General features: G+C 49.9%; 1 protein-coding gene across 3 annotated transcripts in view; it reads left to right on the forward strand.

The window, feature by feature from the left end:
- Positions 1–15,520, forward strand: part of CLU (clusterin) — a 17,387-nt gene extending 1,867 nt beyond the window's left edge. The window contains exons 1-9 of one of the 3 annotated variants that reach the window (XM_011944586.1): positions 1,467–1,616; positions 2,624–2,749; positions 4,139–4,287; positions 7,017–7,187; positions 8,212–8,623; positions 9,153–9,257; positions 13,479–13,708; positions 14,872–15,047; positions 15,267–15,520. In XM_011944586.1, the coding sequence (XP_011799976.1) occupies positions 1,613–1,616; positions 2,624–2,749; positions 4,139–4,287; positions 7,017–7,187; positions 8,212–8,623; positions 9,153–9,257; positions 13,479–13,708; positions 14,872–15,047; positions 15,267–15,276 (1,383 nt within the window). In that variant the 5' untranslated portion in view covers positions 1,467–1,612 and the 3' untranslated portion in view covers positions 15,277–15,520. Of the gene's footprint in view, positions 1–1,466; positions 1,617–1,780; positions 2,074–2,623; positions 2,750–4,138; positions 4,288–7,016; positions 7,188–8,211; positions 8,624–9,152; positions 9,258–13,478; positions 13,709–14,871; positions 15,048–15,266 lie in introns of those variants that run through there. The other 2 variants (XM_011944587.1, XM_011944585.1) reach the window with 2 other exon arrangements.
- Positions 15,521–16,181: the final 661 nt, after the last annotated feature.

The following is a 16,181-nucleotide window of genomic DNA, read 5'->3' on the forward strand; positions in this document are numbered from 1 at the left end:
TGCTACACCCGGCTTATTTTTGTATTTTTAGTAGAGACAGGGTTTCACCACCTTGGCCAGGCTGGTCTCGAACTCCTCAAGTAATCTGCCTGCCTTGGCCTCCCAAAGTGCTGGGATGACAGGTGTGAATCACTGCGCCCCACCAGGTCATTGATTTTCTTAAGCCTCCAGCCCTGCCCTGCTTGGAAATGTTTTGGGAAGTTGCTCAGTTCAAAGCTCCCAGGAGGGTGTGCCTGGAGCAGAGTTGCTCTCAAAGTCAGCCTGCTCCCCACCCCATCTCCTCCTTCTCTTCACCTGCACAGCCCCTTTGTCCACAGAACTGGCCTTTTTTGGTAGAAGGAGCAAGGCCAGGTGGTTTAAGCCTTCTTAGGGGGAATGAGGCTGTGTGGTAGTGCTGGGGACTCGAGGGCCTTGGCCTTGACATGGCTCTTCCACCCAGAGCAGCTGGCAGCCAGGCTCCCAGGAGGCAGAGGAGATGAGGGGGGAGGTGAGTCTGAGCAAAGGAAAGGAGGTCGGCTCTGCAGTCATGGTTCTAGAACATTCCTCGGATCAGCAGCATCCACATCACCTGCAGACTGGCTGGAAAAGCAGATTCTGACTCAGAACCAACATTATAACCAGCCCTGCAGTGATTCATAAGTACTTTAAAAAGTGGTCAACCATTTCACCAAAGCAGAGCCACACAGTCGGGGGGACCACAGGTGGCCTCTGTGTGCTTGTCTCGGTTTTCCTGCCCCTCTCCAGACATGTTGATTAGACACGGCCAATGCCCAGCCTCAGACCTCAGTCTAATTTTGAAGTAGTCAGAATTTACTATGATTACATAAGACTCTCTTGTTTACAGAACACATTCTCCTCTCTGAGGTGTGGATTAGATCCATTTTACAGATGAAGAAACTGGGGCTCAGATATTTAAGTGACTTGGAATCAAGGAAAGAACACTGGACTAGGGGTCGGGAGGGCTGGGCTCTCATCCTGGGGTTACCATGAGCATGCTGTGGGCCCTAGGGAGTCCCATGCCCTCTCTGGGCTTCAGCCTCACTGCTAAGGTGGAGGGGTTGGGTGAAAGAACGACCCCCTTCCCAGTTCTAAGCTGGATGGCTTACCAGGGACCCCAGGCTCTCTATGCCCGCTGCTGAGTCTAGAATTCCTTTCCTGCATCTTGCCTTTGGCTGCCCCATTCTTCAGGGCCCAACACCCTGTCTTCTGGTCAGAACCTAGTTCTGAATGGGTTTTTCCAGAAGTTGTTGCTTTCAGGGGCCCCTGGCAGAGAGGTGTTTCTGGCTGGCTTTGTCTCTCTGGCATGACAAAGGCTCTGTTCCTGCTGGAGGCATTTCAGGGCTCAGTGGGCAGCTGGGGCAGAGCCCGTGAGACGACAGCCTTCCTGGTGAGCCTGGTGTCCACCACCCACCCCGTCTCTGGGGAAGGCGCTGACCCCATCTCTTCTCCCACACTGCTCCCTGGCTCTGTGTGCCTGATTACTTCTGGTGAGAGGCACTCCTTGTTAATGTGCTACTGAGTGTCCAGATGGGCCTGCTGGGTTGAGCGGGCTTTGGATGTGAACCATTTCAGGAAGGGGAACCCCACCTTCCTGTTGGTTCTGTTATGGGAAATGGGTGAGCTCAGATAAGCAGTTCTTAGGAGGGGGGATGGTAGGGGTGGGGTGCAGGGGGAGGGGTTTCTGTTTTATGCAACAGCCTCAGCTTCTGGGAAAGGGTCCATTGTGTAAGACTGGGGCTGTGGCCTGTGCCCCCTGGCTCAGGGCAGCCAGCCCAGTGGTGGCAGGAACACTGGCAGGGCAGCCTGCTGTGGGCTTAGAGGAGATGGGCCGTGTGGAGGGCCCGGCAGAGCAAAAGGACTCATCCTTCCAAAGGGACTTTTCTCTGGGAAGGTTGCTCCTCGGGCCACTGCGAACCCTGTCTACTCTCTGAAGGGAATTGTCCTTCCTGGCTTCCACTACTTCCACCCCTGAAAGCACAGGCAGCCGGGTCCAAGTCTCCCACCAGGGATGCAGATGGATTCGGCCTGAAGGGCTGGCGGCTGCTGCCTCCGGCTCTTGAAAATTAAGTTCAGGTGGTGCTGAAACCCCCTGGGGGCTGCAGCGCTGTGGTGGATGGGGAGCGTCTGCTGGGGTGAAGATTTAGATGCACATTGCAGAGGACGTGGCTGGTCTGTGGGATGCAGTCCCTCTGTGGAGGTGGCATGGGGAGGGACAGATGCGTGACCTAAGGCGGGTATTTTCAGTGTCTGACATGATCGATACCACTCTGGACAAGGAGGCCAGGATGCAGAAAGCCTGTGTGCCTCGCTGATTGCGGGGGAGGATGTGGCTTGGACAAGAGCCTGGCTCCACCAATGCCAGGGTTCTTGTTTTGGCCACTCAACGTTGCTGTCCTGCAGTCCCTCCCGCCCTGCACCTCCTGCCTTCGCATTTCATTTGAGGTGTCCATGGCGAGTCTGGTCCTTTCCCCCATTTCCTCAGGAATAAAAGTGCAGCAGTGCCTGCTGTGGGGACAGCCGAGGGCAGTGAGGCCCTGGGGAGCTGCTGCAGGCGGCAGGTGGGCGGGACGCCAGCAGGCTGTCTAAGCTGTTCCCATGACGGTCCCCTGTTCTCTGCAAACAGAGGCGTGCGAGGACTCCAGAATTGGAGGCACCATGAAGACACTGCTGCTGTTTGTGGGGCTACTGCTGACCTGGGAGAGTGGGCAGGTCCTGGGGGACCAGACGGTCTCGGACAATGAGCTCCAGGGTGAGTAGACCAAGCGTGATGTTCCTCTGGCCACAGGGTGATAAGGTCAGAGGGCAGGGTAGCCAACTCTGCTCAGTGCCTCTCTATCAGGCCCCAGTGTTACAGACCGTTTTTATCTTGTGCACTGGGTCTGAGGCCTGTGTGTGGGCCTCAGCTCCCAGGCTCCCAGTTCAGGTTCTGCGTGCATTAGACTGCCGGCATTTGCAGGCATTTCCCAAGCACTTTCGGCTGCTGTATTTCATTCAGCTGTTCCCTTCCCAGGCCCCTTGGCCCAGCTCCCAGGCCTCCTCCACGAAGCTGTGTCTGGACCATTGGAGCTCTTATCCCTCTCCCCTTTGGAGTGCCCAGAGCTTGTTCCTCCTGTGAGCTGACTGCTTCTGCAGGATCATTGTTAAGAACCCAGATCAGACATGGGTGTGAGTCTGTTTCACCTCTTCTCAGCTGGGTGACTTTGGGCCACTATCTTGATCTCATGACACTGCCCCCACCCCCCGTTTTATTGCGATATAATTAACAAATAAAAATTGTGTATATTTAAGGTATATGACATGATGTTTTGAAATGCACATACATTGAAATGATGACCACTTTTTATGGTGGGATGGTGGGAAGACTTAAAATCTACTCTCTTAGCAAATTTCCAGTTATAATATGGTGTTATTAACTATAAGCACCACCTGTATGTTAGACCTCCAGGACGTACTCCTCCTACCTGATTGACACTTTGACCCTTTCTCATACCACACTTCCCATGTTTCCCTCTGCGAAGTGGGCGTGGCAGGGGGCTGGAGCATTATGTAAACTGCACATGAAGTGTTCGGCGCAGTGCTTGGCATGGGATAAATACCAGTGAAGTAGCACTTAGGTGACACAGTGTTTTGCTGCATTTGTCACCAGTGCTACGCCTTAACTCATCTTATTCCTGTCACCTGGCACTGCATTGGAACAAAGAAATATACATGTCTGGTTAAACTGAACTCTAGAAAGATTTGTGTCCAAAATAACAATATTTTATATTTTGATGCTTCAGAGCTGACACTTCTGGGTTTTTTGTTTTTGTTTTTTTTCCTTGACAAGTTTCTTCTGCACCCGGCTCATTCTCCAGGGGCACATGGCAGTGGTTGGGCATAGCTCTGGGTGTGCCAGTGTGCCAGCTCCCGTGGTCTGCATTTCTGGGCAGTAGGGTGTAGTCATTAAGGAGCCTGTGATGGGAGCTTGTGCCAGGGCAAGGCTGGGGCCATGCTGCTGCCTGCCGGCAGGGGTGGGGGTCCCGGCCTTGACAGCCCTGAACTGAACGGGCCTTTCTGGCCATTCCAGCTCATTCCAGGATTACATCCCGAGGCCACATCTTCCTCTCGCCTCATGCTACCTCTTGCACTTCTCTTGCAGAAATGTCCGATCAGGGAAGTAAGTACGTCAATAAGGAAATTCAAAATGCTGTCAACGGGGTGAAAGAGATAAAGACTCTCATAGAAAAAACAAACGAAGAGCGCAAGACACTGCTCAGCAACCTAGAGGAAGCCAAGAAGAAGAAAGAGGTCAGGAGAAGCCACAAACGCTGCCCTGCCTTGACCATCCCACTGGAGGGGAGGGAGGGGGTCACTGCACGGTGCCTTGCTGGGTTGCCATGGTGACCCGCAGTCCTCCCAGGCTGTGTCAGCTGATGCTGGGGCTGTAGTTAAGAAGTAGGAAAGGTTCATTCGCTTTTGAAAGCATCAGGGAGTGAGATCTTGGATCAGGTTTTGTTATAAGCCTGGCCCAGGGCCTAACGCCCAGATTCATTTCAATAGATGCTTCTAAACCCTGACCACGTAGTAGTTCCAAGCAGGCTCTGGACGGGGTGGCGGCGGGGGCCCAGATGGGGGTGGTGTCCAACCTTCAGGAAACTTATCTAGTCGGGTTGATACGGTTAGGGTTAAGGCAGGCACACTGCACCCCACGTCTTCCTAGAGTTCTGGACTACTTCATAAAGAAACATCTTAAACCCATTAGTGGATATAGCAGGTCTAGCCTGTGCTTAATGATTCGGCAAAACTAAAACACTGTAATTCAATGAACAACTTACTTAAGAAATCAAGTCTCTTTAAGAGTATCCTACAAACCTCCTCTCATGGTTGCCCTACTTCAGATGCTAAGATGTAGCTACCTGCCAGCTTCATGATCCATCATGCATGTTAAAAGCATTTCAAAGGCTCTGAGAAGTTCTGCAGTAAAGAAACCTGTGTAACTCCATGAAACCTAGAGTTTTCCAAATTGACCAGGGAATTCATTTTATAATTTTTTTTTCTGGCTGCTTTTAGCACAGCGCCATGGGAGCCACTTCAAAGAATGCTGGCCTGGATGCAGCTCTACTTTTTTACAGGCTTTGTGCCCTTTCTTGGCCTCAGTATCAGTTCTCACTATTCTTTTTTTTTTTTTTTTGAGATGGAGTCTTGCTCTGTTGCCCAGGCTGGAGTGCAATGGCGCGATCTCAGCTCACTGCAACCTCCACCTCCAGGGTTCAAGTGACTCTCTGCCTCAGCCTCCTGAGTAGCTGGGATTACAGGCATGCGCCATCACACCCGGCTACTTTTTTGTATTTTTAGTAGAGGTGGGGTTTCACCATATTGGACAGGCTGATCTCAAACTCTTAACCTTGGCCTCTTGGTCTGCCTGCCTTGGCCTCCCAAAGTGCTGGGATTAACAGGCCAGTTCTCACCATTCTATGAGAATCCTCAAATAGCTCCTGGGGAAGGAGCATGTCTCATGCTCACCCTTCTGTGGTTATCACTGGAGTCTGGCATTCAACAATTCTGGTTTTATAATAAAGCACATCACATTTGGAGAAAACAGCGTGTCTCAAAGAGCTACAACTAAGAGCTACGTCTTAGTTGAGGAGTAGGTGAGCCAGAAGGAAAGGAAGTAGGCAACATGGGTGGCACTTGTGTCTTGGCTCAGTGGGAGGTGGGCTGTCTTTGCCCAGCAGGGGACAGGGGATGACGGAGCAGGACAAAGACCTCACGTAACTCTGGGGTGTGGATAGGCTAATTTTTTTTGAAAACTAACACATTCATGTATAGAGACTTTAATATAGAAAAGTAGAAGAGGAAAAGTTTTTCCATAATCCTTTTGCCCAAGGACAAGTCACTGTTAACGTTTGATATATTTATTCCTATTCTTTTCCTCTGTGCTTTTTTGACAGTGGCTATGTACAAAATTATGAATTTTTGACATAAAGAGTACATATGATAATATTCAAAATGGACTATAAACATCCTTTGTAATGATGTACCATTTACTCTTTGTAGGAACCAGTTTGTTTAACCTGTCTCTTTTAAACATCTGGGTCGATTCTGATTTTTGTTTTTTCCATAAGATAATACTGTACCGAATATTTTTAAGCATCTTTTTCTTTGTCAGGGGATTCCTTTGAGGTAGAGTCTTTGTTTTGTTTTGTTTTGTTTTGTTTTTTGAGACAGAGTCTCGCTCTGTCACCCAGGCTAGAGTGTAGTGGTTTGACCTCGGTTCACTGCAACCTCGCGGGTTCAAGCGATTCTCCTGCCTCAGTTTCCCAAGTAGCTGGGAGTGCAAGTGTGCACCACCACACCAGCTAATTTTTGTATTTTTAGTAGAGACGAGGTTTCACCCTGCTGGCCAGGCTGGTCTTGAACTTCTGACCTCAAGTAATATGCCCGCCTTGGCCTCCCAAAGTGCTGGGATTACAGGTGCGAGCCGCTGCACCAGGCCTGAGATAGATTCTTAGAGAATTATTGGGTCAAGTGGCAAGGACCCATTAGAGAATCGTGACAGCTGGTGTGGCTTTGGTGTTGAAAGCCTGCCATTCCCTTTGCATGCCAGGAGGCATGGTTGCAATAGAAAGATAAGATTCAGGGAGTCTGCAGCCTGCTTTGGAAGATGAAATTTAAACACCAGAAGCAAAGAATAGAAAATGAGGCTTCAGTGAGAGGGTAGTCACTGAGTAGATGATCAGCGCACTGAATCAGAGAGAGGTGCTGTCCACCTGGGTTCCAGGAGTTGGGAAGCTTCTAGGAGTTAGGGAACAGTTGGATCTTAAAGGATGAGTGGATTCTTCAAGCCGAGCGGGAAGGGGATTCCAGATGGGTGAATGAAGGGAAGCCTGAACTGGAGCAGGGGTGCGCACTTGCATGCTGGGTGGCCATCCTGTGGGAAGGCCTGCCCTGGGCAGAGGGCCTGGCACCCAGCACCTCCTTGGGTGTGTGAGCCTGTGGTCTCTGTGTGACTCAGCCAGCCTCATGTCTTCCTGTAGGATGCCCTAAATGAGACCAGGGAATCTGAGACAAAGCTGAAGGAGTTCCCAGGAGTGTGCAATGAGACCATGATGGCCCTCTGGGAAGAGTGTAAGCCCTGCCTGAAACAGACCTGCATGAAGTTCTACGCACGCGTCTGCAGAAGTGGCTCGGGCCTGGTTGGCCGCCAGGTGAAAACGGACACATCAGTGGCCAAGGCTGAGTGGGGAAGGACGGGAGCCTAGTGAAATATGCTTCATTCCACATGCCAGATGCAATTGATTAGTATTGGCTGGCTGCATTGGGGCCCAGAGTGCCATGCTCCATTGGTAATGTCTGACATGAGTAGTGAGAGTGGAGTCATCAAAAGGATGTAGGCCAAGTATTTACCTTCTCTTAGAAAACTCATGCAGCAGTGCTTAGCTGGATGACATAACTGCTTCGTGGGATGGCAGAGCCCTGTGTCCACTTATGTGGAAGGATTTAATAACTTTTTTCTTTTTATTTTGAGACAGGGTCTCACTCTGTCACCCAGGCTGGAGTGCAGTGGTGTGATCATGTTTCACTGCAGCTTTGACCTCCTGGGTTCAGGTGATCCTCCCACCTCAGCCTCCCAAGTAGCTGGGACCACAGGCACGCACCACCATACCCAGCTAATTTTTGTATTTTGTTTGTAAACATGGAGTTTGGCCATGTTGCCCAGGCTGGTCTCAAACTCCTAAGCTCAAGTAATCCTCCTACCTTGCCTCCCAAATTGTTGGGATTACAGATATGTGCCACTGTGCCCAGCCAATGTAAGATTTTTTTAGTATATTAGTATTGCTCCTGTCCTCTGCTGCAGGGCTTTTTTGATTGGGACTCAGTGAATTGCTCCAGTCCCTGAAGTCACATCAGTTGGCCCTTAGCTGAGCAGGGGGTGGATATCATTGGTGGCCAAAGATGACCGTGGATGAACCTGAAATGTTGGGCCTTGTGACTCTTATGGCCTCCCAGGTGTCTCAAAACTGTCCCCCATGGAGGGAGGTAAAAGGAAAGGGCATGGACCTGACAGTTGGGGTGCTGGGGGCTGGTCCAGCTGGGCTGTTAGTCACTTGCTATGTGACTGTTACAGCCATGGGCAGGGCCTGGCCTGGCCTGGCTCCCCGGGGAGTGGGAGGCCAGAAGGCCATGGCCTTGGTGAGCTTCTCCTAACTGTGCCCATGCTGGCTGTCCCAGCTCGAGGAGTTCCTGAACCAGAGCTCACCCTTCTACTTCTGGATAAACGGCGACCGCATCGACTCCCTGCTGGAGAACGACCGGCAGCAGACACACATGATGGATGTCATGCAGGACCGCTTCAGCCGCGCATCCAGCATCTTGGACGAGCTCTTCCAGGATAGGTTCTTCGCCCGGGAGCCCCAGGACTCCTACCATTTTCTGCCCTTCAGCCTGCCCCACCGAAGGCCTCACTTCTTCTTTCCCAAGTCCCGCATCGTCCGCAGCTTGATGCCCTTTTCTCCGTATGAGCCCCTGAACTTCCACGCCATGTTCCAGCCCTTCCTTGAGATGATACACGAGGCTCAGCAGGCCATGGATATCCACTTCCACAGCCCGGCCTTCCAGCACCCACCCACGGAATTCATACGAGGTGAGAAGGGGTGGAAGCTCATAGCCTTTTGAGCAACCCGTTAGATGCTGAGAACCATGCCGAGGGCTCAGTGGGTGTCATCTCGATTTTTCCCCAGCAATATCACAAGGGTGATATTACTCTTATTTAAAGAGGAAAAGAACTGAGCTGGGCGTGGTGGCTCATGCCTGTGATGCCAGCACTTTGGGAGGCCAAGGCGGGAGGATCATTTGAGGCCAGGAATTTGAGACCAGCCTGGCCAAGACAGCGAGATCCTGTCTCTACAAAAATAAAAACTTAAAAAAATTAACTGGGTGTGGTGGTACACACCTGTAGTCCCAGCTACTTGGGAGGCTGAGGCAAGAGAGTCACCTGAGCCTAGAAGTTGGAGGCTGCAGTGATCTATGATTGCACCATTGCACTTCAGCCTGGGCAACAGAGTGAGACCCTGTCTCTAAAATAAAAAATAAATAAAAGTAACAATAGGAATCAGTGGGTTCCATCTCTGCATGGCTGGATGACTGACTCTTCTTCCCTCGTGTGTCCCCAGAAGGCGACGACGACCGGGCTGTGTGCCGGGAGATCCGCCACAACTCCACAGGCTGCCTGCGGATGAAGGACCAGTGTGACAAGTGCCGGGAGATCTTGTCTGTGGGTGAGTCGGGGTCCAGACCACAAGACGCCCCCTCCGATACCTTGTGTCCTGGGGTCACTGGGGCCTCACTGGTACTGCCTTTATGGTGTCAGACAGATAAGCGTTTGGATTCCAGCTCTACCGCCTTTGGGTTGTGACCTGGGGCAGGTCCTGAGCTTCACGCAGCTTGGGTTCCTCATCTTAGAATGAGATGATGATGCGAGGCTGTCGCTGAAGTCGGTGAGACGTCGATAGAGACGTAAAAGTGCCCTCCACCCCATCGGGCCCATGTTGAAAAAAGCTTGTCAAAAAAAGTCATCCCCCTGGCACTCCTCAGTGATTCTGTTCCCAAGTGCCAGGTGTTGTAGGCGTCTTCATTTCCCTCTGCAGATTATGAAATTGCAGACAGTATGTATTTTGTTTAACAAAACTGACCAGAGGCCAGGCACTGTTCTAAACACTTGACATACATTTCCTCAGAATGACCCTCTGAGGAAACTGAGCCATAAAAAGGTTAATAACTTATCCAAGATTGACCCTGACAGGGGTGAGCTGGGCTTCAATTCTAGGGTGCTGTGTTCTCTCCCGGGGCCCCTGGCAGCCTCTGGCCACAGAAGTCACAGATCTCAGTACCTGGGCATCCAAGCAATAGTCCCTTTGGTTGGCTAGTTGGTCCCCTAGGCAAAGGGAATATTTCCCTTCAACTCTCCCCCCTCCGTTTCACCAGCTTTCATTATGGGTTAACTTCTTTCCACTTAGCGATAACAGCTGTGACAGTGTTTGGACTAGTTCCTGGTACACAGCAGTTCATACTCAGAAAGAGTTAATTGTTTCCCCTTGTAAACAGCTTATCGATCTGGTGGCTTTGCTCTTACTTAATGCTTAGTTTGAGTTTCCCATGGCAGGCCGCCAGGGTCTAGTTAAACATTCCTAGCCTCACTCCTGTAATTTTAGAAGCCACTGCAAAATAAACAGTCGTGCTTTAAGAGGCTGAAGTGTAAGTCGCTGTAGATGAGTGCACAACCAGGCCTTGGGGCTTTTTCTATAAAAATATCACAGAGTGGCATCAATTACATGGTACCTCACCACAAGAAAGTTAGTCACGTTAGGGCCTGAAGAAAAGATGTCCAGATGCCTGGGCCCAGGTTGGACCTCTTGTGCTGATTTTTACTCTGTTGTTGCAGGCTGGGCTCGGGTCTGGCGCCAATCTTAACCATCATTGATTACAGCTGAGAGTGCAGCTGGCGCCAGTCTTACCAGTCATTGATTATAGCTGGAGTACAGTGGTTCTATCTTGGCTCACTGCAACCTCTGCCTCCTGGGTTCAAGTGATTCTCCTGCCTCAGCCTCCTCAGTAGCTGGGAGTGCAGGTGTGCACCACCACACTCAGCTAATTTTTGCATTTTTAGTAGAGACAGAGTTTAACTATGTTGGCCAGGCTGGTCTTGAATTCCTGACCTCAAGTAATCTGCCCGCCTCAGCCTCCCAAAGTTCTGGGATTACAGGTGTAAGCCACCGTGCCTGGCTTGAGATAGATTCTTAGAGGATTATTGGTAAGAGTAATTCTGTAAGCTAAGCTAAATAGTCCACACTGAAGAGGACTGCCTACTGTTATTTAAGGTGCTTGCAACCATATAAGCATGTACTGCCTGGGACCTCTAGACCAGGATTTCTCAATTTCAGTGCTATTGATTTTTTTTTTTTTTTTGAGACAGGGTCTCTCTCTATCACCCAGTGGCTGCAGCCTGATCCTCCTGCCTCAGCCTCCTGAGTAACAGACTACACGGCTGTGCCACCATGCTTGGCTAATTTTTTTATTTTTAGTAGAGATGGGGTCTTGCTATGTTGCCTAAGCTGGTCTCCAACTCCTGGGCTCAAGTGATCCTCCCACCTCGGCCTCCCAGAGTGCTGGGATTACAGGTGTGAGCAGTGCGGACATTTTGGGCCAGGTCATTCTTTGTCGTGGGGGGCTGTCCTGAGCAGTTCAGGGTGTTTGGCAGCACTCCTGGCCTCTACCCACTAGAGGACAGCAGCTCCCTTCCCTTCGTTGTGACAACCAACTTCAGAACTTGCTAAATCTCCCTGGGTGACAGCGTCACCCCAGTAGAGAACCTCTATTCTAGACTAAGCCTCGGCTCTCAAGGATTTTTCTTATTTTATTTTATTTTTTTTTAAGACAGGGTCTCGCTCTGTCACCCAGGCTGGAATGTGGCAGTGCAGTCTTCACTTGCTGCAACCTCTGCTTCCTGGGTTCAAGCGATTCTCCTGCCCCAGCCTCCTGTGTAGCTGGGACTACGGCTGTGTGCCACCATGCCTGGCTAAATTTGTATTTTTAATAGAGACAGGGTTTCACTATATTGGCCAGGCTGGTCTCAAACTCGTGACCTCAAGTGATCAGCCTGCCTCAGCCTCCCAAAGTGCTGGGATTACAGGTGTGAGCCACCACGCCTGGCTGATTTTTCTTATTTTAAAATTATTTGTTGGTAAAATAGTGAAGATTCTTTATTACATATTTATTTTCAACCTGGCATCTTGTTAGTAATTCTGTTTCTTTCCTCACCTAACATTTTATTTTACTATAAATAATTGCAGTCATCATCCTAAAGCATAGGCAAAATCTCCCTTCCCCTAACTCACGTCTGATGTACCTGCCTCTGGATATTTTTGAAATAACTTAGGGGGAGAAAAACAGTAAGAGCTAGTGGGCAGTTTCTAGCTCTTAATGAATCTGACAACTTGCAGCTCAGGGCCAAGAGGAATGAATTCTCTTTTCCCTGCTCTCTTGATGAACTCAGTGACCAGCCACGGGCGGGCAGGTAGGCGGGCAAGGACCCCTGGCCACCAGGTGCCAGTGCGTCAGCTGCATGAACTCTTGGCACCGGAACTGCCACCTCTGCAGATATGCTCAAAAGACAAACTTGGACTGGGTGCATTGGCTCACGCCTGTAATCCCAGCACTTTGAGAGGCCAAAGTGGGTGGGTCCCCTGAGGTCAGGAGTTTGAGACCAGCCTAGCCAACATGGTGAAACCCCGTCTCTCCTAAAAATACAGAAAAATCACCTGGGGGTGGTGGCAGGTACCTGTAATCCCAGCTACTCTGGAGGCTGAGGCAGGAGAATAGCTTGAACCGGGGAGGTGGAGGTTGCAGTGAGCCAGGTCACGCCATTGCACTCCAGCCTGGGCAACAAGAGCGAAACTCTGTCTCAAAAAAAAAAAAAAAAAAAAGACAAGCTTGGAGGATTGTCCAGAACCACAGACCCAGGGTAGGAAGAGCCCAAGCTTTGGAGCTGAAGACCCTGGTTCAATCCTGGGCCCAGAGATCATTTCTTCTATGGCTGTAGGTAAGCTACTTATTACTACTTCTGTGGACCTCAGTTTCATTATTGGTCAAATAGGAGTGCTAATCCTTAAGTCAGAACAGATCCAATCTTAGGGAAAAAGGATATCCAGAGAGGACTTTCTGTGGTGTCTGGGATGCAGGCAGTACCACACAAATGGCAGCTGTGAGTAATATTCCTTCTCTCTGGAAATGATTCCTGGGAGGGACTAGGGCAGTGAGAGCCACTCCAGATCTGAGAACAAGGAGAACTTGAGATCAGTGCTTTTGGAAGTGTGGTCAACACAGTTTGTCACAAGAGATAAGGGTCTGGCACCCAAAGATAAATCAATGATGTCACGAAGCACACTGTTTAGGTCAGTTGACATATTTTTCCAGAGCAAGGCTTCTCAGGCTGGGCGTGGTGGCTCACACCTGTAATCCCAGCACTTTGGGTAGACTGGTTGAGCCCAGGAGTTTGAGACCAGCCTGGGAAACATAGAGAAACCCCATCTCTACAAAAAATGCAAAAATTAGCTGGGCATGGTGGCATGTGCCTGTAGCCCCAGCTACTCAGGAGGCTGAGGTTGGCGGATAGCCTGAGCCTGGGAAGTCGAGGCTGCAGTGAGCCGAGATCTCGCCACTGTACTCCAGCCTAGGCAACAGAGCAAAACTCTGTCTCAAAAAAACAGAAACAAAAACAAAAAACCCAAAAGACTTTCTGGATGATGGAAGCAGCATGTAGATTCACAGTCCGAGGCAAAACCTTTATTTTGTTGTGGACAATTCCAGTTTGTGGCCCTTCCCTTAGGGAAGCACTGCTTTTGTTCCCAGCTGCATGTCCTGACTTCCATTCATTCATGCTTCTATCCCTATGTAGCCTTCCCTTCACACCTCTGCCTTTCGTTTCTTCTATCTCTGGGCAGACTGTTCGGCCAACAACCCCTCCCAGGCTCAGCTGCGGCGGGAGCTCAACGACTCCCTCCAGGTCGCTGAGAGGTTGACCAGGAAATACAACGAGCTGCTGCAGTCCTACCAGTGGAAGATGCTCAACACCTCCTCCTTGCTGGAGCAGCTGAACGAGCGGTTTAACTGGGTGTCCCGGCTGGCAAACCTCACGCAAGGCGAAGACCAGTACTATCTGCGGGTCACCACGGTGAGCTGTGTCCCAGCCACATGCTGTGGTTGGGGAGCCTGAGCTGTGATCGGGAGCAGGGGCATGTGTGCTTTTGATCAAGCATTTATCACATGGCAGGAAATAGAAAACGTTAGGTGCCCTTGTTGCCTGGAAGCCTCATCACCCACTCGGGGGAAATGTAACTGTATTTTACAGAGGAGTAAAGTAAGAGAGGTTTCATAGCTTGGCCAAGGTCCAAGGTGTGATAGCTGATGGGTGACTTGGGTGGGTATTCGAACCTGACTGCCTGACTGCCAAGCCTGTATTTTGTTGTTGTTGTTTTTGTTTTGGTGCACAAACCTGTGAATAAACCAGAAGCCTCTGTTCTTTCCTCAAAGCTACATGGCTGCCCTCTGGCATGTAAAATGGCTTGTGAATTAGTATATCATTCTCTGCCAGTGATAAAAACTTCTCTCTCGGCCAGAGATGGTGGCTCATGCCGTAATCCCAGCACTTTGGGAGGCCGAGGCAAGAGAAATGCTTGAGGCTAGGAATTTCAGACCAGTCTGGGCAACATAGCAAGATTCCCTCTCTACAAAAAATACAAAAATCAGCCAGGTGTGGTGGCACACACTTGTAGTCCCAGCTATTCAGTAGGCTGAGGTGGGAGGATTGCCTGAGCCCAGAGGTGGAGGCTGCAGTGAGTTGTGATCACGCCACGGCACTCCAGCCTGGGTGACAGAGTGAGACTGTCTCTTAAACAAACAAACCAAAAAAAAAAAAAAACAACAAAATAACGTATAAAATTAAAAAATCAAATAAAAAAATCTTATTTCTAGTACTGGGCACCCTTCTTTTTCTTTTCTTTCTTCCCTCCAGGCCCCCTGGATTTCTTTTCTACTCTAGTCTGACCAATGGCTGCCCAAAGCAAATGTTTGGAAACCACTTTTATTCTTTGGGGTGCTCCCTGGGCTGGTCATTTGCAGATGGCATTTGCCCCAACACATGAGTGTCTGTGAACCAGGTCACTTGTCCACTGAGCTGTACTGATGTCTAGATGCGTAAGCAGCACTGGCGTCAGCTCTCCAGGTTTTCTTAGAGGAGCGGGAGGACTTCCCCATCAGAAGCCTGACTTCTGTTGCAAAATGCACGCATTTTGACCACAGTGTTTCAGCTCTTCTCTTTTCTTTTGTTCAATTTAGGTGGCTTCCCACACTTCTGACTCAGATGTTCCTTCCGGTGTCACTGAGGTGGTTGTGAAGCTCTTTGACTCTGATCCCATCACTGTGACGGTCCCTGTAGAGGTCTCCAGGAAGAACCCTAAATTTATGGAGACTGTGGCGGAGAAAGCGCTGCAGGAATACCGCAAAAAGCAAAGGTAAGCAGGCGAGCCTTTCCTGCCAGCCTGCAGGGCCCAGTGAGTCTCTGGGAGCCAAAAAAACAAACACAAAAAAACAAACGAAGTGCAGACTCCATAGTCTGGTGGGAATGACTCCACCTGGAGCCAGAGCCCAAGAACAAAGCCAGGAAGTTACCGGGAATTTTGTTTTTCCTTTGGAGGATGTTTTATTTGGTGGATTACTCTTTTTTATTTCAGGGAGGAATGAGATGTGAATGTTGCTTTTGGACCTACGGGGGCATCTGAGTCCAGCTCCCCCGAGATGAGCTGCAGCCCCCCAGAGAGAGCTCTGCATGTCACCAAGTGACCAGGCCCCAGCCTCCAGGCCCCCAGCTTCGCCCAGCCACTCCCCGCTCTGGATCCTGCACTCTAACACTCGAATCTGCTGCTCATGGGAAGAACAGAACTGCTCCTGCATGCAACTAATTCAATAAAACTGTCTTGTGAGCTGAGTGCATGGAGGGTCCTCTTTTTATGTTGAGTTGCTGGCTTCCCAGCATGTCTTCATTTTGCTATTGGGGGCGAGCGGTGGTCGGGGGTGGGTGGGGTGGAAAATAAGTAAAAACAAAAAAGCAGTGGCTAAGATGCTACAGGGACTGTTATACAGTGGAGAATAAAAGGGATATGATGACAAGGTTGATCTACTTCAAGAATTGCTTGCTTTCGGGAAGAGAGATGTCTCTCCCTGATGTCTCTCTCTCAACAAGCCAACTGAAATATATTCCTGAAAACTGAAGCTTTTCTGTTCTATTATAAAACTGTCAATGTATTCTGACCAAGGCGTGGCAATCTCCTAAAGGAATATGCTGAAAGTTAAGGCGAAGAAGTAGTAACAGTAAGATATACTTAGTATTATAACGCAAAATTGATGTTTTTCTTGTGAAAACATTTGGTGCCCGGAAGTCCAAATGACCAGTTTTATTTGTAAGAGCTGTTACTTCTGCAGCAGTTTTATTTGTAAGAGCTGTTGATTGCGAGTTGTAAGAGCTCAGCATCCCAGGGGCACCTTCTTGACCGGCATTTCCTGTCCACTGCCAGTTTATACAGTCTTCATATCTTTCCCTGGACCACAGGAGTTTCTGTGCTTTTAGTCTGAACCATAGCTGGGCTGCA

This window comes from Colobus angolensis, unplaced genomic scaffold, assembly GCF_000951035.1.
Source record: "Colobus angolensis palliatus isolate OR3802 unplaced genomic scaffold, Cang.pa_1.0 Scaffold233, whole genome shotgun sequence".
Lineage (NCBI taxonomy): Eukaryota > Metazoa > Chordata > Mammalia > Primates > Cercopithecidae > Colobus > Colobus angolensis.